The sequence below is a fragment of the Falco cherrug genome, chromosome Z (genome assembly GCF_023634085.1).
Source record: "Falco cherrug isolate bFalChe1 chromosome Z, bFalChe1.pri, whole genome shotgun sequence".
Taxonomy (NCBI): domain Eukaryota; kingdom Metazoa; phylum Chordata; class Aves; order Falconiformes; family Falconidae; genus Falco; species Falco cherrug.
Window position 1 is genome coordinate 34,149,997 of NC_073720.1, and position 25,952 is coordinate 34,175,948.

At 41.1% G+C, this 25,952-nt stretch overlaps 1 protein-coding gene across 1 annotated transcript; it reads left to right on the forward strand.

Annotated features, from left to right (window-relative positions):
* The first annotated feature begins 1,447 nt into the window (after positions 1 to 1,447).
* Positions 1,448 to 25,887, forward strand: LURAP1L (leucine rich adaptor protein 1 like). Its single transcript, XM_055699754.1, has 2 exons — positions 1,448 to 2,007; positions 25,121 to 25,887. The coding sequence occupies exons 1-2, from the start codon at positions 1,456 to 1,458 to the stop codon at positions 25,493 to 25,495; spliced, it is 927 nt and encodes a 308-aa protein (XP_055555729.1). The 5' UTR covers positions 1,448 to 1,455; the 3' UTR covers positions 25,496 to 25,887.
* Positions 25,888 to 25,952: the final 65 nt, after the last annotated feature.

Genomic DNA, 25,952 nt, shown 5'->3' on the forward strand with positions numbered 1-25,952 from the left:
AAAAGCCTGATAACTCAGGTAACCTGAAATCTTTAAAAAAATTAGTCTTTCACATGTTGTTTTTAAAAAGTGTCTTCAAGAAAAATTCAAATACAGTTGAAACATGATCCTTTTTATAAGGTACTTCTTGTACAGCAAAGAACCCTCCTTTTATAGTTCAGTATTTTAGCAATAGTAATATAAATTTTTACTTAAAAAGATGTTCATAGTTCACATGGGAAGAACTTCAGCATGACACTTGTTAATTTACAAAATAGAGGAAATCAATATTAATTTGAGGTTATATAAAAGCTGTTCTCCAAATATTCATAGATTAAAATAGAACTATAGGACATATTTGGGGGTGCTGGCAGTAAGGAGGATTCTGATTTTGCATGTGTGACTGCTTTTGGCTTTCTTTTCTGATGGCTTTTTGATACCTGAACTAAACAATCCTGGCAAATACAAGAGACATAAGTGTCTTTGCATGTGTCTTAAGCAAAGGATTTCCAGATGGTCTGATTATATTGATGCAATAAGGGTCCTGGTCTAACATCAAGGCACCTATAAGATTATTATATGTCTGTGGGCTTTTGCTTGACTGTGCTAAACCCTTGCAAAGTTCTCGATGAATAACTCTTATATTTTAAAGTGCTGATGAAATTATTTCATAGAGAACACCCGGGTTGCTGCAACGATATTTTGTTTGCCCAAGCTCACCACACCACTTTTTGTGATTCTCATGGCTACAAAGGGCCTGGCACCCTCATGGAGGGGCTGGCCTCACTCTCTCAACCCCCGCTGACATGTGTCAACTGCAGCTCCATGGATGGGGCTATTCATACCCCAAGTTTCATGCCTAAAAGGTTTTTCAGCACCATGACAGGTGTATGCAGCAACACCCCGGTCCATGGAGCAACCGGGCGCTCCCAGCGCTATCTGCACAGCCGGCACATGCCTTGCCAGCAGAGCTACAGTGGTGGGCTCAGCTAGCAAGCTCTGCTTTTTAGAGAGGAGGAAGTGGGTACAAAAATAGCAAAAATAATGAGGTGGGGTGGGGGCTGAGTTAGCTTGCCTGGAATAACACCTGTTTGAGGAGTGGGAATAACTGCTGCACGTATATTCCTGTCGCATAAAACATTATTTTATGTTAGAAAGCATCTAGGGTCACAGAGCTCTGGTGACTGCCTTATTTTATTTTCTCTTTCCCTTCTCTTCTCCTTTCGTCGCCCTTCCTGTTACTCTCCTCTGTCCTCTTCCCTCCCTTCCTGCCCTGTCCCTTTTCCCCTGAAGGCACAGGCCGTTCCCGAGCGCGGCCCGGCAGCTCCCGGGCGGGGAGGGCATTCCCCGTCGTGCGAGGGCGCCCCGCCGCCGCCGCCCGTGGCGCCTCTCCTCCAGGCATTACGGTAGGAGGGCCGCGCCGCGCCGCTTCCACCTGCCAGCGGGCTTTAAAGTTGCAGCTGGCCGAGACGCGCGATGACTCGGGTCCCGGTGCGAGCGGGCCGGCAGGGCGGGCGGGCAGGGCAGGCGGCCGCCAGGCAGCCGCCGGCGGGGCGCCCCCCGCACCCCTTGGCTTACGCGGGGGGGTTCTCCGTCGCCTCAGCCCTCCTGCTTTTGTCTCTGCGCCCGGTGGCACAGCGGGGCCGCGGCAGAGCAGGGCGGCGGGGGGAGGGTCGGGCTGGCCCAGGAAATCCACATGTGTGCGGCGGGTCACCTGCGAGGCTCGGCCGCCAGCCCCGGCGCCACCGCGGATTACCGCGCCTCCGCGCCCTCGCGGCGGCCGGGCGGCCGCAGGTAGTGCTGGCGCCGCTGCCGCGGGCCCCTCCGGGTCAAGCCATGGAGCCCGGCGTCCCACCAGACCTCCGCGACGTCGAGCAAAAGCTGGGGCGCAAAGTGCCCGAGAGCCTGGCGCGGCCGCTGCGCGGGGAGGAGCTGCCGGGACGCCCCGCCGCCGCAGCACCCGGCAGCCGCCGCGCCGCCGCCCTGGCCCGGCTGGAGACGAAACTTCACCTCCTGCGGCAGGAGATGGTGAGTGGCCGAGGGCCCCTCGGCGGCGGGGTTTGGCGCGGTGCGGTGCGCCGCGTCGGGTCGTAAGAGGCGCTGGCAGCGCTGGCAGCGGGTACAGAAAATAACGCGCGGCCCCCCCGTTGTAAATGGCTTTTCTGCATCGCACCTGTTTCCTGCTGATGAGTAATGCCTAACGAGGTGCTGGATCTTTTGGGCTGAAAATTTGGCCTGCTATTCAGTGACTCAATTTCTGGACGTTGGTCTTCAGAGACTTCCTTAACTCCAAACAGGCTGCAGAAGATGCACAGTGATTCTTGAGCAAACAACTACTGGTAATTTGGCTGAGAGGGTTTTTTTTTTTTGCCGGTGGTCTGTGATGGGACAGTGCTGTATTTAATTCGGAACTGATGATGTGCCTGCTGTCTTAATGCAGGTGCTTGTCCTACTTGGTGTGACACCATCTCAGTATTAACTTTTTTTTTTTTGATGGTGCTGTAAAACTGGCATCATTTTTTTAAGGCAAACAAACTTTTTGCAAGCAAGTGAGCAAGCAACTAGTGAACACTCAGCAGACAAGATTCTGATGATGCAGAGTATTTCACATGTGCAGGCGTAGTTGGCTTCCACTTTTTATTAGAGTGTCGTTGTTATGTGAGGTCCCAGAAGACTTTCTTTGGTAGCAGTTCTTTCCATAGCTCTTGCCACTAAAATTATTTGAAAGCAGTATGGAATTTGATCTTGTTGGGATGAGGATTTTGTTGGCAATCTGTTGAGATGACTGTATGCAACTATCTTGGAGCCTAGCCATTTACAGCAAACAAAGCAATCTCATCCTATTTGAACAAGTAAATGCCATACCATCAGGCCCTGTGCAGCCTTACATACATATAGATAGATACATATATACACAGATAGAGAGATAAGCAAAAGGTGGGTGGGTTTGTAAGAGTGCCTAAAAAAATAAGCATGTTGGGGGGGAGAGAAATCAAGAATGGATATTCTGAGGGGATAGCCAAGATGATGATGTTAATCTTGAGATGTAACTTACAAATCACGCTTGCTGTTCTGTGGCTTCATATGGTTTAAGAGATCCTCACAAATCAAACTAAAAATCACAATGATCGCTGTGAATTTCAGTTTTAACACTGATCCACATTGTCAGCATATCTCATGTTTATTTTTCAGTGTTAAGCTTGCACAAGCATTGTAGAGTGACCTGCAGGTAAAAAACTGTTAGGGATGGCAGACTGCAAAGGAAATAAATAAGGTAGCCAGAGTACGTGGCGTGGCTGTCTAGACATGTCATGACAGGCCTATTAAGGGGGGCAAAAAATGAGTGACTTGCCCTCATCACCTTTTCCTTTCTAATTGGTCTCTTCACCTACTTGACACTTGCAAGTTTCATGTTACAATCTTCTATCTGCCTCTTCTTCCTCCTGCCACTTGGTTTCTTTTTTTCCTCCCTGCCCTCAATGTGAAGGTTTTAGTTCCAACATCCTTGACCTCTCCTATTCTTTGTCACTTAAATAACTGACTTTCACAGCTGAACTCATTGCTCATGCCAAGTAAGGGGAATTCTGTTACACACTTTTCCCCTGTTTGATTTCTAGTCTCTTGTCCAGGCCTTTAAACCACCAATATAATGACTGTTTGTAAAAGGTGAAGCATGGCTACACTATGTCTTTCATGTTTTCAGCTGTCTTCAGTAGTCCAGAGTATGGAAGTCTTCCTGGGGTTTTCCTCTACTCTCTTTAGCAACGTAAGGATTTTCCTCTATCCTTAAACTTTCTGAAGGTTATTAATCTGTTGCTTTCCCCTCTGCAGCTTGCTTTGTGACATTTTACAGATCTGATCAATTTAAGAACAATATTGGGTAAAAATCGTAGTTTCCTTCTATGTTTCACTTTTTTTTTAACTGCACATCATTCCTAAAACAGAACCAAAACTTCTATCTAGCTTATTATTTTACACCACTTTTTAACATATTCTTCTTTGGCTTTGCTGCAAGGCCTAAGAGGCCTTGAACATGTAGCAAAGTAGTTTATAGCTGCTGCAGTAGTAAACTTCCAAAAAATGGAAAGATTAGAAGTTTAGAAAGTCAAGTGTCATCCATCAAGCTTTCTTTTTCTAGTTGTGCTATGATGGCAGCTTCTGCAGCCCACTCACTGAACTTCAGGTAGTCACATCTGTGCTTTTTTTTTTTGTCTGAAGTCTGAAGCAAGCAAGCAAACTTTTTTGTAAGCATTTACAAAACTAGGTTATTCATGCTTTCCTCTCTTGGTCACATATAAAAACTTGATATGGACTACTGCACTGGCATCTTGATCTCTGATGCCGAGCAGTGCTGTTTCATTATCTTCTTGTGTTCTTGTTCTTGTTAATGAAGATATTTTGGACAGATGTGGCTATTTTCTGTTGTGTTTTGTTGTGGGTTTTTTTAACTGCTTTATACAAATTGTGCAGTTGTGCACCTCAACTTCTATCCTTTCCCACAGCTATTGTTAGTCACAATGACTGTGTCTGTACTGACAAATTTCAACTAAATCTGATAAACAAAGATACTGCCTTAGTATATTTTGCATTATCATTGTGTTTAAATCATGCTGATCCCAAAGCTCTTGACTGTGTGTGCTGGTTGGGGTGGGGTTAATTTTCTTCATAGCAGGTTGTATGGGGCTATATTTTTGATTTGGCCTGAAAACAGCATTGATAATACAGGGATTTTTTCATTATTGCTGAGCAGGGCTTACACAGCACCCAGGCCTTTTTAGTTTCTCACCCCACTCTGCCAGCAAGGATGCTGAGGGGCACAAGGAGCTGAGAGGGGACACAGCTGGGACAGCTGACCCCAGCTGACCAAAGGAATATTCCATATCATATAATGTCATACTCAGTATATAAAGCTGTAGGAAGAAGAAGGAATGGAGGGGATGTTCAGAGGGACGGTGTTTTGTCTTCCCAAAATGGAGCCCGGCTTTCCTGGAGATGGCTGAGCACCTGCCTGCCCATGGGAAGTGGTGAATGAATTCCTCGTTTTGCTTTGCTTGCATGCACAGCTTTTGCTTTCCCTATTAAATTATCTTTATCTTAACCCATGAGTTTTCTTACTTTTACCCTTCTGATTCTCTTCCCCCATCCCATCAGGGTGGAGTGAGCAAATGACGGAGAGGTGCTTAGCTGCTCGCTGGAGTTAAACTACGGCACAGTACTCTGCTAAGGAGGTATTTTACTGTTTGCTATGTTCTCTCATTATTTTCTGGCTCATAGCTACTATAAAATACCACTGTGTTCCCTGACATCCTGTTGATTGGCCCCTGACAGTAAAGAACAAGGAAAGCTTACCTTAACCTGTTTGTAATGCTCGGGAGTAGACACCAAGCCTTATCTCAGGCTGCATTTAATCCTTCCAGTGCCCAGAGTAAATTCAGATGTACAGGAGTGGAAGTAGGTGGAAAGTTTCATTCATCTAAAACTAGTGGGCCATCTCCTTTCCTGCCAATGCACACTTTGTCCTTCCAAATAAAATGATCTTCTGTTCTTCCATCTGTCTGATATGTGAGAAACTAGTGCTTGTCTTGCTTCAGAACAAAGTAGTGGTAGCTGTTGGACTGGATACTTCTTCAGAAGAGAGATATGGTGGAAGCTTTGGGAGCTCCCTCTCATCAAGTTGCCATGACCTTGGGCTGGAAAAGCGTGAATGAAATGGTGGAAGTGATCACCTCTCCTGTGTCATCTGCTGCAGGGGAATGTTAAGAGATAAGCATATAAATGTGTCAATATTTGATTTGAAATGCTGTTTTTTATTGTAAGTTGAAGCACCTTACAGGTCAGGGAGGGGTGTGTGTAGCAACAATACATCTGCTAACTAAAGGCCTTGAGGCTTGCACCTTGCTTCAGATCCTTTTGCTGCTCCCACTGTATGCTTCTTTTGCCCTCAAGCTTTATTTTTGCTGGTAGTCACTGGATCACACAAAGCACCATAGAGTACCTTTCTTGAAATATGGACCTGCCAGGCCTCCTTCCCCTCCTTTACCTTCAGTTTGCCCCACCAAGGCTGTGGTGGAGACTCTGTTGGATTCTGAAAACCTTTAAGGCATAAGACCATCAAATAACAGGAGAAGCAAGGTGTAACTGCCCATGTGGGTCAAAATGCTGTGTTCTGGTCAGCCTAGGACGTGAGGAGTGCCTCCTGCTAGCCAATGTGCCCTTGATTCAGTATTAAATTTGTCACAATTTTAATATTAAACTTTTTCCTCCTGTGGTTTTTTTTTTTTTACATTGAATCTTCCACTGGGGCATTAATAATCCTTTATAGCTGCAGTCCTGTTTGTGTTGTGTCATGCTTCTAAGGTCACCATTCAATACACATGACTTCAACAGCTACGCACTGCAGTAAATTATCAGTGAGGTTCATTCTGCAGCCCAAAATGATACTGCTTAAAAATCCTCATTTCTCCTTCAAAAGTTCTGGGGATACTCAAAGAGTAACTAAAGAAAGTGTGTTTTTTCTTCTTTTCATTCAAGTTTCCCAAATCAACTCTTTGTTTCCTTGAAAGCCAGAGTATAGTCTGCATTACATGCAGCAAAAAAAGTAGCATGCTTTGCATAACAATATTTTGGGCAGAAAAGGTAAACTGTGTCTTGGAGGTGAGAGGTAGATTGCATTGCTGGGACTTTTAGCTGAGATTCCTTCCAGTAAGCACTGTTGAGGATCAGATACTGTTAATGAGTCTGAAGGCTGAACTGGGTATTCTCAGTGCAGCAGTTCTTAGGGTGAAGGGATAAAGAAATGGAAACAGCCCTATTCCCAAGAAGCTGAGTGTGTCAGACTTAAGCTTAAGCTTACTTGGAATAGAGGCATGTTCCTATGCTTTCTCATTAGTTGAGTTTTCTCCCCCTTTGTTCTTCTACTTCTGTGTTAGTGTATTTGTAAAAGGCTGATTAATATGGAGCCCTGACAAAAGTAAAGACCAAAGAACTAAAAGTATTTTTTATTGATTGAAATTAGATAAATATGATCATTACAACGCCAGTCCTTTTCTCATTCTTACGTATTTTTTTTTAATATAGTCTTAGCATGGAAATGAAGGTGCAGGTTGGAGGGCAGAGCTGCTTTGACTCTATTCTACCAGCTTTTAAGAGCTTGAACAACTTAAATTTGCGTAGATTTGTTAGATCCACAGTGTGGGGGGTCTGCCTTGATTAGATTCTTTAAAGAGCCTTTTTAAAAAGTCAACAGCTGTGACTTGAAACATCTCTTTAACACATGCTGTAGGTACAGGCTGCTACTTCCACTGTTTTGTGTGATAACACCAACTGACTTAATTGAAGCCAAGATCTGGTTCAGTATGTCTAGTCAGCAGTTGCAAAGCTTTGTATCAGGTGCTGGTTTTCTATTAGATTAATGGGAATTTTTGCTTAAAAACTTGATTGAAGATAAAATCATAAATATAGAATTACTAGCGGCTAAGCCTCAAGCCTGTGTAGTAGAGTCTGATTAACCTTGGTTAGTGATTCAGTGAATCCCTGAAGTGAGGCTTTTCTTGGAAGTAGAAAGAAGGCATACAGAAATGGAAATATATCCATTTCTCCAAGTCCTCTTGAAGTGCACTGAAAAAGCTGGTAATCTTGGGTCTTGCTAATGAGCTCTCTCCTTTGTACCCTCATATTTGCTTGATGTGGCAGAGGAGTTTGTAAGTTTTATGTATGATTGGGCAGTGATATTGGGATAATTGTGTTAAAAGTGATTTGTAGATAGATCCTTAGGGAAAATGATCCAATCTAGCAAGAAAAAGTTGTAACCTAATTATAGTACTGGAACTTTACCAAGTTTTCCACTTTTTCAGAGTATCTTTGGGAGAAGGTGAGCAAGTTTATTTAAATTAATGCAATTTTAAACATATCTTTTGACTGGCAGATCTCACATGGTGCCTGGCAAAAGGATTTGAATTGTGGAACCATCTCCATGTTGCTCTTAGACCTTCCAGCTGTTCTGATTCAGCTGTTGAAGTGCTTACATCCCCAGGAAGTACTGATGAGTATGTGCTTACGTTTCTAGCTACTTCACCAAGAGTCTGTGGAACATTGCTGATACCTTATCTAAGAGCATCAGTGCGAGATACCAGGTGCTTCTGTCCCATGCATGAGTTATCACAACAATCAGAGATACTTCACTCAAGGCTTCCAGTTAGACTGCCATGTGTGATACTGGAGGAATTTTACCAGTGTGCTTAACTATAAGTGTTGCAACTGTGTACCGATGACATGGCCAAGCTGAACAACACTGTATTATATAGTTCAGCTACTACTAGAACGCAGTACTGTATAGTTTAGCTACTAAGTAGATAAGAATGGGTCTGAAACCAAGACATGAGCCAAAAGTGCTGAAACAGAGCCAGAAGAAGAGAAGGTCATGAAAAGAACAAGAGGAAGATGGAAAAGAGGATGAAGAAAGGATGAAGATGTCCCAAATTACCACCAGAGGACCCCCAACCCATTGGGCCACACACATGTAGTAAGAGTGTAGATACAATAAGTAGTTAATGGAACTGTAATGAATATGCTAATGGTTTCTCAGAAATGTTATTAATATGTATAGATCAGCCATAGAAAGATAAACAGGGAGCAGAGTTAGTATGCATGTTGGACAGAACTTATCCCCCCATGCATCTGGCACTGAAAATAAAGAATGCCTGCTTTATAAAACTCCAAACCAAATATTAGAATTTTGTCTTCAACTTTTCAGTATCATGTACAGGTAGACTTTTGCCAGCTCTCATTTCAAAGAATATGTCTTACTGTTTCATGATATTTCTTTCCTGATTACTTTGTTTCAAGGCTAGAGGAAGTATTTTGTCTCTGAAGTTGCCTTTTAAAGTCTGTTTGTTGATAATGTGTAATGAAAAGACATGAAAACTAAACCCTTTCTGCACAGAGCTCTGCAGTTTAAGTGACTTACAATAGCTTTTAGCAAATAGATGACAAATTTTCTGATTAAATCAGAACAGCATGATTTTAATAGTCTGGACTGGAAAAGGTCATCTGGTTCAATTTTTCATGCAAAAGAGAGTCTGGGTGAGATTATGGAGCACCCTGTCCAATCACATCTTGATGACCTCCAGCAATGGGGACTCCACCAAATCCCTGGGAAGGTTGTCGTAGTGGTTGGTTGTCCTCACTGAATGCATCACAGTTATATCAAAATGAAACCTCTCTAGGTGTAACTTCTGTCTTGTCTTTTCCACGTGGCTCCTTCTGAAGGGAGAGCCTCCATCCTCCTTGTAGCTGCCCTTAAAGTACTGTGATGAGGTCCACGCACAAGACTTCCCTTCTCCAGGGAAAGAGGACCTAACTCCTTCAGTCTTTCCTCATAAGGCAGGTTCTCCAGCCCTTTGACCATCATAATTTTGTGTGGGTACTTTTTTTTTTTCTGTGGATACTTACGGCTAACAATAATTGAAAAGTACCTTTTCTGTGTAAGCAAGAAAAACTTGAAATGCACAATACCAACTAAATATACTTAACAGAGGTGATGGCCCATAAGTGCATTTCTAGTCCTTGATACTTTTTCCCCCTAACAGTAAACAGTTAAAAGACTATGTTTTAATTCATTTTTTAAAGGTTACAAGATCATTTGTCTGTTCTCTGCCTTCAAGCTCAAAACCTAGGAAACCTTCCACAGTAGACATGTTGATTTCCTACTTGTCCATGGCCTGGAAGAGGGGCTGGATGCTGGTATCTGGAGCAAATGAGGACGAACTTACAGAAGTAAAAAGATAGAGGATCTGAACTGATGGAAAGCAATTGGAATCTCATAAAATTGAGTACAATTTCTGTCTTGGATTTTCGCCTACATTTATAACCATAGAACTTGGGCATCTTGCACGTAAGCAGTTCCAAAAGATGGTTCACAGATTATTGTTTGTATAGGTGGAAGAGCTCTGAACAGAAAAAATATGGTCAATCTCATAGTAAAAGGGGAAACTTGTTATAAAGGCAGACTTGCAGCCTTGGTTTTCCAGCCCTCGCTGTCGTAAGTGAGGCTGCTAGTTACAAGCATTTACCCGTGGTGGATTTCTTTTTGCCTTCACACCAGTTGTTCTCGGTGTTGAATTTTGGCTTCAACCATGCAGTTATCCTTGCTGGTGTGGAATGAGAGCTAGTATCCAGTAGGACAATGGACCCTAAGATGGCATGGGTGTGTCAGTGTCTGTATTTTGGAAGTAGCAGTGCTGAGGCCACCTCCAATAAAGAAGATATGTCCCCTACACAGTCTGTAATCTTCTCTGTCAGTATTTTTAAATTGTTAGTGAAACACAGGGAATAGGCAATACTTGAAACCTTAGCATGGCTTTTGTGAATGCAGACCTTCTGTGCTGGAGGGATAAAGGAAAGTGATGACTTTAGAAGTTGTGATGACTCAGAAGTAGCTTGACCAAATACTGCTCTAGAATAGTTTCAACAAAAATGGCTTTTTGCAGGCTTCTCAGAAAGCTGTTACGTTGTTTACAATGCTGTACAAGCTGTTAGTTGCAAACGTTAAAATCAACTAAAGGAGGAAACAGGAGAAACTTGAATTTGAACTGAAATGTGAGGGTGTCCATCAGCATAGCAACTCTGAAAAGCAAGGTTATCCAGTTTTGGCCTATTAGTTTACTAAATGCTTGGGGGGAACCACCAGCAAAAAAACCCACAACCCACCAAACTCTGTAAGGTTTTCATTTACCTTTTTTCCTTGTTAGTGTGAGGGTATTTGGTCGCTCTAGCTGTTCTCCCTTGCATCCTTGTACATACTGCAGTTGTTTTCAAGCAGTTTTGAAATAACATCCTTGTCATTGGATAACTTCAATTAGTTGCAAAAGGGAATTGTAATACTAAAAATTTTACACCTCTGAATCTTGATCTCTTTAGCTTTTTTTTGTGGCAGACAGAATACATTCTCAAGGACTGGAGAAGAATTGGAGAGAGAACTAGGTAGGAGTGACTGCTGCAGAGTTTGAGGAAGAAGTTGAAATACTTGTTCTGAAATATATGGCTGCAATAAAAGCCAGGGAGGAGATTAATAATTAAAGTAATGATGTTTCTTTAATGTAGAAGATAAAACATTCCTGCACATTTGGGGTATTTCCTTTATCAGTTAAATGGCTACAAACCAGATCTAGCTGGGAAACCTTCTGTACCTGCACTGGCTATAGTAAAGCTGGTTATGAAGGAAGTACACCTTGCCCCAGGATTAAGTTGCTTTCTGAGCTTGATTTTACCCTGTACCATGATGCTGAGCCATGTGAGTGTACAAATGGCCTTGGTACCCCTAGAGCCAAGTATGCTCTTATTTTGAGTCTTTAGCAAACTGTAGCTGTGTTAGGAGTAAAACCTAGAATGACAGAGAGAATATTCTTGTATGCATCCATTGAAACTGTTGTGTTGTAATCAGCATGGTATTGCTCTTTGTTTGCCTGTAGCGGATAGGTGTCTGATTAGGATACTGATTTCAATAGTTGTTGAATTCACAACTATGTAGTGGCTTATGTCAAATTAAAACATCACTAAGACTGGTGTGTGCAATGGGTCTAGACTGTTCTGTAAAGTAACCAGTATTGGAGGATGTGGTTTAAAGACAGATTTTTAACTGACTTACTGAAATAATCTTCTTTGTTTTTCACAGCTTTTAACATGCTTTCTTTTTGTCATCAGCCATTTAGAGCTTAGGTGTCAATGGATGTCTTTCCATGTCTTTGTCTCTAGTGAGAGCTGGGTTGTGTCCAAAGCAACTGGTGGGCTTGGTAGGTACATCCTGAGGCGTTCTCTTCAATGACTTCTCAAAAGCTGTTCATTCAATGTCTCCGAGCAGTTTGCAAGCTTCAAGAGATGCCAGACTATGTCAGGGGAGTGTTCATGATTAACCAACTGGAAAGAACCCTAGTCTGGAGGGTAACCAAACTTAAGTGACCAAAATGCATCCAGAGAGCCTGTAAGCCACTTTGAGCAGTTTTGAAAAGTATAAACAACACAGCTCAAGGTTTTTTTTCAAATCTAGAAGCATATTTGGATGGTCATTTATTTCAAAAATAACCTGTGCTGTGTTCCAGCAGTGAGTTCCTCTGCCTACCTGCGGATGACTGTGTGGAATAAAATGTGTTTGAGGATTCCCCTCTCAAAGTTGCTCCAAAGTTTTGCCTCCTGCCATAAGAGAAAATAAGGAGAGGACAGTAAAGAGTATATATACATCAAGTGTTAAAGCTAGCTACTCTGTTTTGACAGAATATGCAACCTTTCCCAGAGCTTCCCTAAACACAAAGAGCAGCAATACTGGCACAGTTATGCTGCCCTGCTGTCAGCAACCTAATCCTTCTCTTTCCTCCCTACCAACCTGACATTTCTTAATTTTTGTGTTTTATCAAGGGAATGGTATGGCACATCTCTTACTTTAACAGGAAACACACACTAGCTAAGCTACTAGGAGAAGTTATCTGAATGTTTCATTTGCTGTGCTCTAAAATAAACTTCTCTTAATACTGTATGACCCTGCTGGGTACAGTACCAGGTGAAGCAAAAGCATTTAGTGTCTGCAAAGCAGTGCTAAATTCCTCTTTAACTACTGGGAGTTTCAGATTTTTATAAACAGTTTAATAGCTTAATTTGTATTTGTGTTCACTGTTGTTAGATACCAGCTGCATTCATGACTAAAATGCTTCCAGAAGGAGAGTAATTTTATTGCATTGCTGCTTTGGCCATGAAACTTACCTGTCTCCATACAGAAAGAAGCACACATTCAGGAATTATAATGTAAGAAATGTGCTGAGTGTTTCCAAGCTCCCACATTTTTACCTTGGGGTAGAAACAAAGGTAGAATAGCTCTGTTGCTTTGCATTTATCTAAGCGAGGCTTTTTTGTCTTACTACAGTTTCCACTGGCTTAAAGAAGTGTTTTATTTGAAAGGGTTGCACTGCTTTTTGTAACTCTTATATGTGCTTATGAAACATAGCAAACATTGGGCACAACCCTCTTATACATTTTTCAGTAAACAGTATTTTTTAAAAAAAACTTACGGAGCTTCAGATTCTGACCTTGACCTTTCCAATAATCCTAAATTACTAGGAAACAGTCCTGATAGCAAGGAGGAAACAGTGAAGCATTTCTGTGCCAGCAGAAGTGGGTTGTGCATTGGTTTGCCATCTCTTTAGAAAACCAGTGAAGTTTGGAAGGGTGGCTGGAGAAGGCCTGTTCCAGCTATATCATAAGCCTGAATTGGTCTATATCAGCAACCAGACCTATACAGCTTTCCTTTTTGGGCAAAAACAAATGATGTGTGTTTTGAACAAAGTACATGATAAAACAGTGGTAGTGTCATGTTTTAATGCAGTTGAATACTGAAGAATCCTTTCCATGGGCAGAAGGTTTTCTAACAGAATTTGGATGCATCCATGCTAAAACATGACAACATTGAGAAGTCATTCAAGGAGTCATGGTAAACTCTGACTTTAGACTATTGTTCTAGTCATCTTAAAACTATAGAGAGAAGCAATCATGAAGTCCAAGTGATAATTTTAGAAGACTTCTCCTGATCTGTGACTACAAACACATTTTGCCTTCACATGGCCACTTCAGCCACTGTAACCATTAATGGACTATCCATATATCATGGGACAATTGTGCCATACCCTGAAATATTTTAGCCTCAAGTGGTGGCCTGTGACAGATTTCTAGCATTACAGGGTTTGTGGAAAACTAAATCCTGAAACAATAGAAGGGAAAACCTCTTTGCAAGAGAAGAGCAATACTACTAGCATGCCAAAGCAATAGTAATTTTCTTAAACTTCGCATGCCTATGGAATTTATGTACTCCTGCATTAGCACCCAGCAGTGGCTGCTGTGACTGGAGGAATAGAGTGGAGGCACAGTTGGTTTCCCCATAGGCACATGAGGTAGCTCACAATGACCATCAATGCATATAGCTAATTATGTGCAGAGCAGCAGTCCTCCCATTTCAGAGGAAAAAAGAAACGCAGCCCAAACCACCATATGATATGTAAGATTTTGTCATTTCTCTCCTTAATTTTTATTAATTTGTAGTCTGTTGAAATTTAATGGTGAAATTACTTCAGAAGAGCCTTAACAGCCCTTTTTGAATACAGCTGTATTTCTCTAGTTCAACTCTATTGTGTCCCTTGTCATCTACTTTCACTTCCCAGGTCACTCTTGATTATTGGCAAAGGCGGCATTTGTCTTTTCCTAGCTATCTGGTGCAAGTCTTGCACCTTATTTCTGCTTTACAACTAGTTTAGTAGGTAGCATTTCCTCAGTGGGAGGAGAAATGGGAAATGTAACCAATGACCCTGATTCCTTCCCCTCTACTCATACCTCTGGTAACTGCACTGATGGCTATGATTAATATTCTTTGCTGGACTAGGATCAAGCCATATTGCCCCAGTAGTCAGCTATGTAGAAATCTTTACCAAGAGCAGGTTTAGGTATAAAAAGAGCAATGTGATATGAACTAGAGTGGTGTAGGAGAAGCTACGCCATATGGTGTGAATGATGTTTACTGGTTAGAGGAGGGATCAAATAGTATGGAAAGGCTGGTACCTAGAGCGCCTGGGTTTGTTCTGAGGTTTATAGTTCAACACTGATTACTGCTGCTACCTTCTTATGAGGTGACCTTAGCGACAAGCGTAGGATTTCTGTTTATTTAATTTATAATATATCCTTTCGCTTTATGATCTGGGTAATCTTGCCTTGTGGCCTTGAGAACGCGTTACTGCAGTGTGTTCTGTGAGAGCTAAAGGGTCACTGGGCTTTTTGAGCCAAAAGGGCTCAAAAGCTGCAGCTAGGATAGCCTGCAGCAGCCTTCCTGGCTAACTGTTTTGACCAAATTCTGTGTTTCAGCTTGCTAAAAATGGTTCTAGCCTCTTGTTTACTTCTATCTTTTTAACCTGGAGATCCTGGGTGCAGGTTGGCAGCTAGCTGTTTGATACAGTCTTAGCGAGTGAGAAAGAACTAAAGTAGTTAACTATTCATAGATTATTGGAAGTTTGGAAGGGTATTTTTGGTGAAAAGATTCAAAATACTCAACTTTGCTTTCTTTTATCTGAAAGATCTCAAATTTGCTGCCACATTCAGATGGGCACAAAGCCGATGTACAAAATGTATTTTAGCAGGATGGTGATTACAATGGGAAATTTGGTTGAAGTTTTTGATTTAAAAGAAAAAATAAGACTGAATCTGAAAGACATGCAACTTCAAATAGAGCACAGATTAAAATTAGGGAAAAAAAAAAAACAACCCCAAACCTTATTTGATAAGATGTTGACTCATTTTTATTCAATAAGTGAAAAGATTTAGTGCTGAAACATGGTGATCATAACTTTTTCATAGGGGAAGAAAAATCCAGTGATCAGCACATCACTTTCTAACTCTATTAAAGCAGTTCTAAGAGGACATTTGATCACTTAAAATTACAAGGCTGTCTTGAATTTCCTTTTTATTCTTATTCATATAAACCTTCAGTAAATACAGTGGGATTTTCCTCTTAGTAAAGATTTGGTTATTAGGTTAATAATACACTTTTAACAGGACCTACTTAATTTCCAGGGCCACAGAATTATTACAAAAATAATCTAATTTTGAATTCTGGGGAGATTCAGACAAAGATGTTACACTTTTTTAATCTTACGTGTCTCTGCAGTGGTATTATGAAAGTTCAGATTTGTCTCCAGTGTTTTATGTTCAATAATGTCGCGTCTCAGTTCTGACTTAAAACAAGTTGCAAGTTTTTTCTTGATTATTTTTTTCCCTTCCTTTTAAAAATGATAATGAAGTGAGGATCACTGTCTTGGTAAAAGCAACATTTTCAAACTTTGAATATACCTGTAAGCAAAACCCATTATATTCTTTCACTTGTATTTTAGTTCTATGCTTTTGAGCATACCTACACAGTGCCAGTACTGATATTAAGGAATTTTAAAGGGATTAGCAGGTCTGGAGTGCTCATTAACCAAACCTAATTCAGAAATTAACAGATACTTTATCCAGCTTTTGCGCTCTATTTGTAAGATCATGTTTTGGTCAAGTCAAGCATAAATGAGGCAGAGAGTTAAATCCAATGGTAAAAAAAAAAAATAAATAAAAATTACGCTGTTGAGACCCAGTGCCATATCATGTTGGTGTGGAAGATGTATATAGTCCTGTGTGGTGTGGTGTCTAGAACACCACTACAGTGATGCTGTGATTGTCAGTCTGCCATGACACTTTGACACCCACAGCTGATTATTACCACTGTGTATTGACCTGAACATTTGTGCTGTTATTATCTCGTCTGTCAACATATGTGGGTCCATAGTATGGATTTTTCTAAGCATTTTCACCTCTGTCACAGCAGGTCCATTTCTAAGGTCAGATGCTGCTTTTATGACAGCAGTAGGAGATATTTGGAAATGTTCAGTAAAAACTTCCAATAGCATTAGAGGCTTTTTGCTCTTTGGAAAATCCTACGTTTCCTTGCTGCTCCTTTTAATGTTCATTGAACTAAGCTTTAAAATATTTAGGACCTTCCTTTCATATTCATTCATCCTTCTGAGGCTGGATATTTCTCCCTCTGAATTCTGATGTGTTTCTGTATTTAAAGAGCTGATTTAGGGTTTGGTTTTTTTTTTTCATTTGGGGAGGAGTTGATGAAATAGGGACTTAACTAACTAATGGCGGGGTGGGGTGGGGGTGGTCCTATTACTTGCTCTCTGATTATGGCATGTTTCTTTCCGATAATCATAGTCATACTTACTTAGTAGGTATTTGAACTGTTTCTTCTTTTTCACCGTAAAATAAAAAGATGGCCAAAAATCTAAAACAAACATCCAAGAAAAAGATTCTTGTGCTGAGAATTTTGTGTTCTACTTAAGCATAGAGGATACCTTCAATAGTATAAATATATTAAAAAAAAAAATAGAAATTGTAGCCTACTGAGTAAATGATTGTCCTCATTTCAGCTGGGATAGAGTTATTTTTTTATTCTTGGTTGCTGGTGCAGTGCTGTGTTTTTGATTTGGTATGAGAACAATGTCAATAACATGCTGATGGGTTTGGTTGTTGCTGGGTGATGTTCATACTAGGTCAAGGACCTTCCATTTCTCAGGCCCTGCCAGCGAGAGGGCTGGAGGGGCACAGCAAACTGGGAGGGGACAAGCCAGGACAGCTGACCTGAACCAGCCAAAGGGGTATTCCATACCATGGGGTGGCATGCTCAGTATATGAACTGGGCGGGGGTGGCCGGGGCCTGCCAGGCACTGCCTGGAGACTGGCTGGGCATCGGTCAGCAGGTGGTCAGCAATTGTATTGTGCATCACTTGGGTGGGTTCTTTTCCTTTTGGGTTTTATTCCTCTCCCCCCACCCTTTTTTATTACAATTGTTGTTATTATTACTTTTATTTTATTTTTATTATTAAGTTGTTCCTGTATCAACCAACAAGTTTCACCTTTTTCCTAATTTTCCTCTCCATCCTGCTAGAGTGGCAGGGAGCAAACAAGTGACTGCATGGTACTTACTTGCCAGCTGGTGTTAAACCATGATGATGATTCATCCAAATCATTGAGATTTTACTGGGTGTTAATGAAAATGACAAGCTGCCCACAGATGCTCCACAGAAAAGGCTCATGCACATTTCAGGGAGGTAGAAAGATGCCTTTAGATCCACTTTTTTTGTTACAGAGATAATGTAATTAAACAGTTGCATAACTTGTTATGTATTTTCCTGTGAAGTCAGAAGGAAATTAGTATGTATAAAATGAACATATCAAAATATATTGGTATTATAACACAAGAGTGTTGTAAGACGAATGTAAATCAGCAATATTGGGATTTCCTATACCAGATGATAACCATAGTAGCACAAATAAATGTCTTTGAAACCTGTTAATTTTTTACACTCACTGCTTACCGAGTTAACTTGCTCCTTCATGAAGTTGCTCTGCCTCCTGATTATTCTGGTGGTGGCTCAGATCTGAACTGCCCGCTTCCTTGCTTTAGGTGATGGGTGTTTGGTACGCTCTGTTTACAGAAGGGGAATCCTCTTCTGGCTGATGCCAAATCACACTGTCTGTCTTTGTCTTTCCTAGTTAAAAAGAACTGCTCACAAAGCTGTTATGTTGCTGCCAAATTTTATGGAAGGAACTGTAGAGGTATTTGTCATAAGCATTTGGTTCAGGATCGCGCTGGAACTGCATCAGGTTGAAATAAGGTCATGACCAGGCTAGAGCTTCTTAAGCCAGCAAGGTCAAGGGTGCTGTTAGAAACTGAAGACTTAATGACCGTTCACTTTGTAAACAACTGGGACTTCAGTGATAATAACAAATGCTGCCTAAGAATCTACTATGAGGGTTTTAACAATTTTGGAGTCTTCAAGAGAAACAAGAGTATAAATAACCAGTTTTGCAGAAGAAGGCATGAATTAAGTGATCAGGACTGCCTCTGTAGCCTGCCACAAGGTTTTTATTGTGACTCATGATGGAAGTATGGCTGAGAAGGGTTGGTGTAACTTGCGCAGTTTGCAGAAATAAACTAGGTCAGCAAACTGCAATGACAAATCAACAGTGGGTCAATTTACCTTTTGTATATGTAGGGTTTGTATGTGCTGCCTCATTGTCTGAAGATTACCACAAGCCTAAAAAACATGAGGAAAGAAATGGGAAAACGTTCCAGCAATAAATTATAACACAAAGCTGTGCTGCAAGAAACTAGATGCACAAAAAGCTGTTGATCTACATGTATTACTGTTGACTGAAATGTAGTTTACCTAAAATAGTGGTGAGGTAAATCAGTCGGACATACATGGCATAATGATGAACAATGGAGCACCTACGCTGATTCACTGTTGGTTCGATCTGTGCCAGACTTTGGTTACCACATCCATTGCTTATGCATATGAAGACATGAGAGAGCTCACACAGTGTCAGGTTGATTAGGTTAGTTCAAATTATTGTAGTGCCTCCGTTATTCCAAGCAAGTTGACTTTGCGGTAGAGTGGATGTAGAACATTCACACAAGCACTTATAGTTCCACCCGTGCATAGATGATCCCTTCCAGCTACAGATAGTAGCCCCGTGTTCTTACACTGTGTCACCTAAAAGCTTCCTGGCTTTTTGACAGTTGATACTGAAGATAGTGTTCAAATTCAGAAGTCAGTCTAGGCATTGTGCTCTGTCATCTGGATCCTGAAATGCCATCGCCCAAAGTGGCTTAATTATATGAAGAAACCAATGCAAACTTCCTGCATCAGTGGGAAAATTTTGAAGTAGGCAAGGGTTTTAAAGTCCTGCGCATGCATATTTACTAATTAAGTAGGATGGCATTTATGCACAGCATATTCATCAACCTGTGTGTTCATGGAGCAAAAATTTGTCCCTTATCTGTCATTTATATTTTTATTTTACGCATGTTAAATGCAGAAAAAAAGCATTTTGTTAGCTCACTGGTGTTCAGAAGCAATTGTAGTATCATTCTGAACTTGCTAGCCTTCAGGTGGCATACCTCATACTTTAAGGTGGTTGCTTAATAAACAAAGCTTCTGTGTGTGTAAGTGTGTGAGTTAGCTCAGTCACTCCAATTAAATAATCTTGCATTCACATATTCTGAATTTTGTACTTTAAATTGATTGCTTATGGTCTTTTTAGCTTGTTATATATATTCTCTCCCATAATTGGTTGATGAGGTTTAATTGACGAGTTTTATACACTTTTGTATCTGCTTACTAAATCTGTATCTTTGTAAGACTCAAATAATTAAACGTTGCGAATCAATGTTTATTTTATTTTTCACACTCACACCTTTCTCCTTGGGAATTAATTTTCTTAGTTACTCTAAAAATTGTTACTCTGTAATGACGAAAGTGGAATAAGATTAGCTTCTGTGACAAAAGGGATACTCAGAATTCAAAATGAATTATTATTTGGACATTGTTACAAAAATATTAAAAATCTAACACCTCAAATTCCATGGAAAAGTGAGGTAACCTGCCTTTAAAAAAAAAAGAAAAGGGAGGTAGGCATAGCTGGGTAGCCACAGAGCTGTTCATCCTGAATGATATGGGAAATAGAAGAAATTGAATGTGAAAGTGGAAAGCTGTCTCTGACACACCCTAGAAAAAGGAAAACAGCAGTAGCATCAATACTTCTAAATTGTAGTTGTCATGCACACCTGTTTGCCATGGAAAGATTCTACTGGTTTGAAATTCTGTTTGTAAAATCAGTGATACAGACTGGTGTAGCAGTGTTTAACAACAGATGGAATCTGCTCCAGTTTCATCTAACCTCTTCACTTGCTAATTCTCTTCTGCTCACACACTGAACCTCTGAACAGGTTTCAGTAGGGTGCCATATTTTGCTGCTGTTTCCATCCAACATCCATTTATTGTGAAATATCTGTCCAAAATTATACTGCCTTAAAAACACAGATTACATAGTAGCCAACCCTAGATCAGTGTTTGAATCCTGCCTGAGATCATAGGCAGAGCAGAACTTCTGAGCTGAGTGACATAAATAGCTCCCTGAATCCATTAACTTCTAAGGGGTTTTTTATGTCTTATAGTGACTTATTTCTCTGTGCTCTGCCAAAAAGATTTGTCTTGAAGGAAATACCTTGTTATTCAAACTCATTATGGGCTCTTTACAGCACACAACATAAAGGTGTTGAGGAAAAAATGAAACTAGTACCTTTAAAATAAATTTAGGAGTGTCTTTTCCTCAGACCACATTTTATGGTTACCATTAATATCCCTGCAGACTTCCTGTAGTTAAAAGAAGCAGCAGCATGTGACCCCCAGGAATCTAGAAGGAAGTAGTCTGCAGAGAGGGACTGGAGGTGCAGTTTTGAAAGATTAAAAGGATATATTGAACAGAATTTTTAGCTTAGTCATTGGGGGTGGGGGGCGGGGGGAAGGGGACCCGCTATCTTTGGAGGTGACTGGAAGCTATATCTGCAAGACATGCAGCAGAAAAACAAGTCTGTTCTGCCTGTAGTGTGAGCGCAAGTGCAATTTTGATCCAAAAGGAAAGTGATCAGGCTAGGGACAGCTCATGCACTATTTTGGGAGACTGCCAGGAAGTGATAATTGTCTTTGTTAACAGCCCTGGTCATGAAGAGTTTTATTCTAAAACCAATAATCTACCCAAATCCTTTCTTAAAAACACTGTATGTGTAAAAATAATATGAATACTTGTATATTTATGTGTATATATGTATGTGCACAGACGTCCATATGTTTGTGTATATATATAACGTCTCTTGTATAAGGTACGACAGTGTTGCACATCATCTTAGGGAAGACCATAAGGCTAGCTGTGCAAGGAAAAAGTACCTTGTTAGAACAACTAGTATGAGAGGGAGGGAGGCACAGGCAGGTGCTTAGGCCAGTTATCCTTTCTAGACTGAAGGTCTGGTTGTGTTTGAATGCTGATCTGTTCTGTCCACCTATGTATGATAGCAGACTGCATTACTTGAAAGATGCTGTCACTTCAATTTAATTACTGTTCTTTGCCATGACTAGCTGTTCAATGTTAAACATTTCCTGGTGATCTGCACTATTGTGGTTATATAAGCTAAGCAAAAAGATACAGAAGCTAGCCTGTAACCAGAATTCCTTTCTTGCTGTCTTGTCAGAATTTCTGTGTACACCACAAGCTTGTGCTGAGGACTGATACATACTGACATGCACTTTCCCTGTGGTGGTGCTGTGCTCTACCTTTAACTCAAAGAGCAGCTGTAGAAACTGTTCTGAAATACCTGTATTAACCATGATAAACTCTTAGAATATTTCTGAAGTGCATCTGTAACAGTGCATAAGGAATGGAGCTATGAGACATGATGAGGTTTTACTGTGTTTAATCCCTTTAGCTGAACCATCTTGGAACTGCCTTGTGTACTCTAATGGCTACATTAGGGTTGCAGCTACATAAGTCAGTATGAGCTAATGTGATTGTATCTGTGCTAAAGCAGGTAAGAGGCAAGAGATGTAGTGACATTTTTGTATTATCAAACAGATGATTAAGTAAAGCATATTAAAGAAAGATGAGAGTGGGCTACTTTTTAATGTTTGCTTTAGGAGGAGCACGCTGTTGATATGGGAGATTTGGGACAATAAGGTAGCTGGGTGGAGGAGGACTCAAGTACGCAAGAATGCAAAGAAACACTGCCAGTAAAGGCTATTCTGCAGAAACGCTGAAGCTATATATGTATTTGGAGCAAAAAATTATTCCTGTGAACTGAAATATGTGAGACATCTACTTAAAAGGGACTGTTTGATTAGAGGCATATTGGTGCTAGCTCTGTTAAACATTTCCTTCATTGGCCTGTTGGGAAATTTGCTGTCTCCAAGCTGGCTTATATTCAGAAAGTTGCTGAGGTCTGTAGTTGTATTTGAGAAGTCGGGTAATTTACTGCTTTCATGACAGCCCAGTTGCTGAGCAAATGGTTTATCGTGATTTATGGGTAGGAGTAGCAGAACTGGCTTGAGCAGGAGGGCTGTGAAATGGTCAATCTGTTTTCAAAACCTCACGTCTGAAACAATGATAGATGGGCAGTATTGTTAAAACTGTGAATGGTAAAGCTATTTTGCACAGTGCCAGGTTAGCTATGTTACATCCTGTGATAGTGGATTGAGGATAATTCAGGAGTCATTCTGGGACTGGGGAGGGAGGCTGGGAATGCATATGAGAGTTACATAGGCAGTTTGTTACTAGCTATCCTTGAAGTATGTTTGTGTTGGTTTGACTGGCTGGTAACTAAGCACCCACCAGCTGCTCGCTCACTTCTCTCTCCCCCTCTGGTGAGATGCGAGAGAGAACAGGAAGAACAAAAGCAAGAAAAACTCACGGGTTGTAATAAAGGTAGTTTAATAAGTGAAGGAAAGAAATTAAAATTAAAAAAAAGTGATACAAAGTCAGTCACTTACAGTCTCCTACCAGTATACCAATGCCTAGCCAGTCCCCAAGCAATGGCTATGTTGGAAAGGTGAAACCCATGGGTTTTATTGCTGAGCACAACATATATAATGGGCATATAGGCAGGGAATTGGTTAGTTCTGGTCAACTGTCCCAGCTCTGTCCTATCCAAACGTCTTTCTTAGCCCCGGCCTATCATTGGGGGTGCAAAGTGAAAAACAGAAAGGCCTTGAGGCTATGCGATCACTGTTCGGCAGCTGCTCAAATGCCGGTATGCTGTTAACGCTGTTTCAGTCACAGATACAGAACACAGCCCCATACTGGCTGCTGTGAAGCTTCCCAGCCAGAACTAGTACAATCCCTTGCAGTATATAACAGAATAAAACCACATTAAAATAACTTCTTCAACAATGGTACCAGGTCAGTGTAACTTCAGATATTGAGAAGACAGCATTTGAGTATGGAAAGAACTGTGTCCATATTGTACTTCTGGCAAAACGAGACACAGTCTTTGCTTCCTGACAATACCGATTCCGTTCCAGTCCATTGTGGCTGAACAATACAGATGCTGTATTTCTGAATAATGGTTGTGGACAAGGAGAATAGTATAAAACATCTATTGTCTGGCAGAACAGATCTTACTTCTTCCTTGTTTCTCAATTGAGTGAAGACATTGAAATTTTTTATATACTGTGTTGTTTTTTTCAAATTAATAAGCTGAAAGTTAAGATGTTAGTGTCCTTTGGAAAAGCATGTAATGAATACACATACATCAGATGTTATGGCACACATTTTGTAGAGAGGTACACTCAAATTATGTATAAGGGCAAGTATTTTCTAAATGCATGTATTAAATCAGTGACATCTCTGCACATATTATGCTTGATAAGTACAATTGAAGGGTATAAGAACATGTGATAAAATATGACACAAATTACATGCTACACATGGTATCCCTATGAGTTAATCTGAAACGACTGGCATCTTTTTCCCAGTGGTTTTAAGCGTGCATGCCCTATGTTGGCAGTATGGCAAAAGTTCATAGAGGTGGAGGTCTTACTGTGGAAGTGATGAGACTGAAGGTGTGTCTGTTGTGATGTCAAACATTTAGTAGTGCTGAGGTGCTATTAGAAGGGGCTGCAGAGTAGATTAGGTCACAAACTAGTGTTATCTTCTCACATTATGGGTGTAAGCAGCTTCTGTCTCTCCACACTTGTTATTGTGGTCAAACCTAGAATCATCTTCAGTTCGTCAGGCTGCCTCTTCACTGTTTTTAACCTCTTTCATGTGATGAATAGGAGGTCACACAGATATTTTTTTTGTTTTCTTTTTTTGTCAATGCTTGTGATGTTTCAGATCAGAAGAAAGAAGCAACAAATAAAACTCTTAGGCCTCACCTTTGTGTAATCTTGTGGAAATTCCCTGAGGAGAAAGGCTTTGGGCTGTTGGTGGCCGAGAACCTTGACATGGCCCAGCAATGTGCACTTGCAGCCCATAAAGTCAACTGCGTCCTGGGCTGCATCCAAAGAAGCATGGCCCGCAGGTTGAGGGAGGTGGTTCTCCCCCTCTGCTCTCATGAGACCCCACTTGGACTAGTGCATTCAGCTCTGGAGTCCCCAACATAAGAAGGACATGGGCCTGTTGGAGATGGTCCAGAGGAGGGCCCCAAAGATGATCAGCGGGCTGGAGCACCTCTCCTATGAAGACAGGCTGAAAGAGCTGGGGTCCTTTAGCCTGGAGAAGAGAAGGCTCTGGGGAGACCTTATAGCAGACTTCCAGTACCTTGAGAGGGGCAGTTTACAAGGGCATGTTAGTGATAAGACACAGGGTAATAGCTTTGACCTGACAGAGAGCAGATTCAAGGTTAGATACTAGGAAGAAATAATTTACTGTGAGGGTGGCAGGACGCTGGAACAGGTTGGCTGGAGAAGCTGTGGATGCCCCATCCCTGGCAGTGTTCAAAGCCAGGCTGGATGAGGCTTTGAGCAGCCTGGTCTAGTGGAAGGTGCCCCTCTCCATGGCAGGGGGATTGGAATTAAATGTTCCCTAAGATGCCTTCCGACCCAAATCATTCTATGATTTGTCCTAGCTGTGAAAGATGGATTTTTTTGTGTGGGGTTTTTTTAACCCATTCTTTTCCTTCAGCTTGCTATTTGGAGTTCCATTTTGAAGAAAATTAGTAATATTTTTATTCACTTTTGCCTTGTAGGTTAATCTCCGAGCCACTGATGTGAGGCTTATGCGCCAGCTACTGATCATCAATGAAAGTATTGAATCAATCAAGTGGATGATTGAAGAGAAAGCCATTGCCAGCAGAGGTAGCAGCTTGAGTGGCAGCCTGTGCAGCTTGCTGGAAAGTCAGGAGACGTCCCTTCATGACAGCTGTAACAGTTTACAAGACTGTAGTGATGGACTGGATGGAATATCAGTGGGGAGTTATTTGGACACCTTAGTGGATGATGTCCCTGGTCACCAAACCCCTTCAGATATGGAGAAGTTCAGTGATTCTTCTATTATGGAGGACTCACAGCCTCTGCATAGGCATCCCAAAATTGATTCAGATGAGTACTACTGTTTTGGTTAATAAAGTTCCAGAGGGACACAAATGCACTTGTACTTACCCTTTTGTACTTACCCTTTTTCTTTGCTGCTATTTTATTTCATATGCAAACTCCACCCCCACCCCAACTTCATTTGGAAGGAAGACATAACATGATACTTTCATTCCACTTCATAGCTTTTCTGTTGCTTCAAATACATTTTCTCCTTTGTCGGTTGGGCTTTCCTCTTTCTCAGCTTTTCTTTTTCTAATTTATTTTTGTAATTTTTCTTCTGTGTGTTTTAGTTTTTTATAGTGCTGTATTTACAGGTCTTTAAAAGTGGTGAAGGAAAAGCTTTGTCTTTAAAATGAGACATCCGGGCATGACAGCAACAGTTTTGTTCTTCTTGGCAATAAAGTATCTTCTGATACACATATGTTGTGGTAAATTTTCTTGACTACCAGGTCTGGCCTTTCCAAAGACACTTCTTATTGAGCCTTA

Bases quoted from the DNA above. Each gene is read 5' to 3' on its own strand.
- LURAP1L (XM_055699754.1), top strand. From the start codon at position 1,456: ATGACTCGGGTCCCGGTGCGAGCGGGCCGGCAGGGCGGGCGGGCAGGG. The intron at 2,008-25,120 runs GTGAGTGGCCGA...TTTGCCTTGTAG, and splicing joins ACCTCCTGCGGCAGGAGATG to GTTAATCTCCGAGCCACTGA.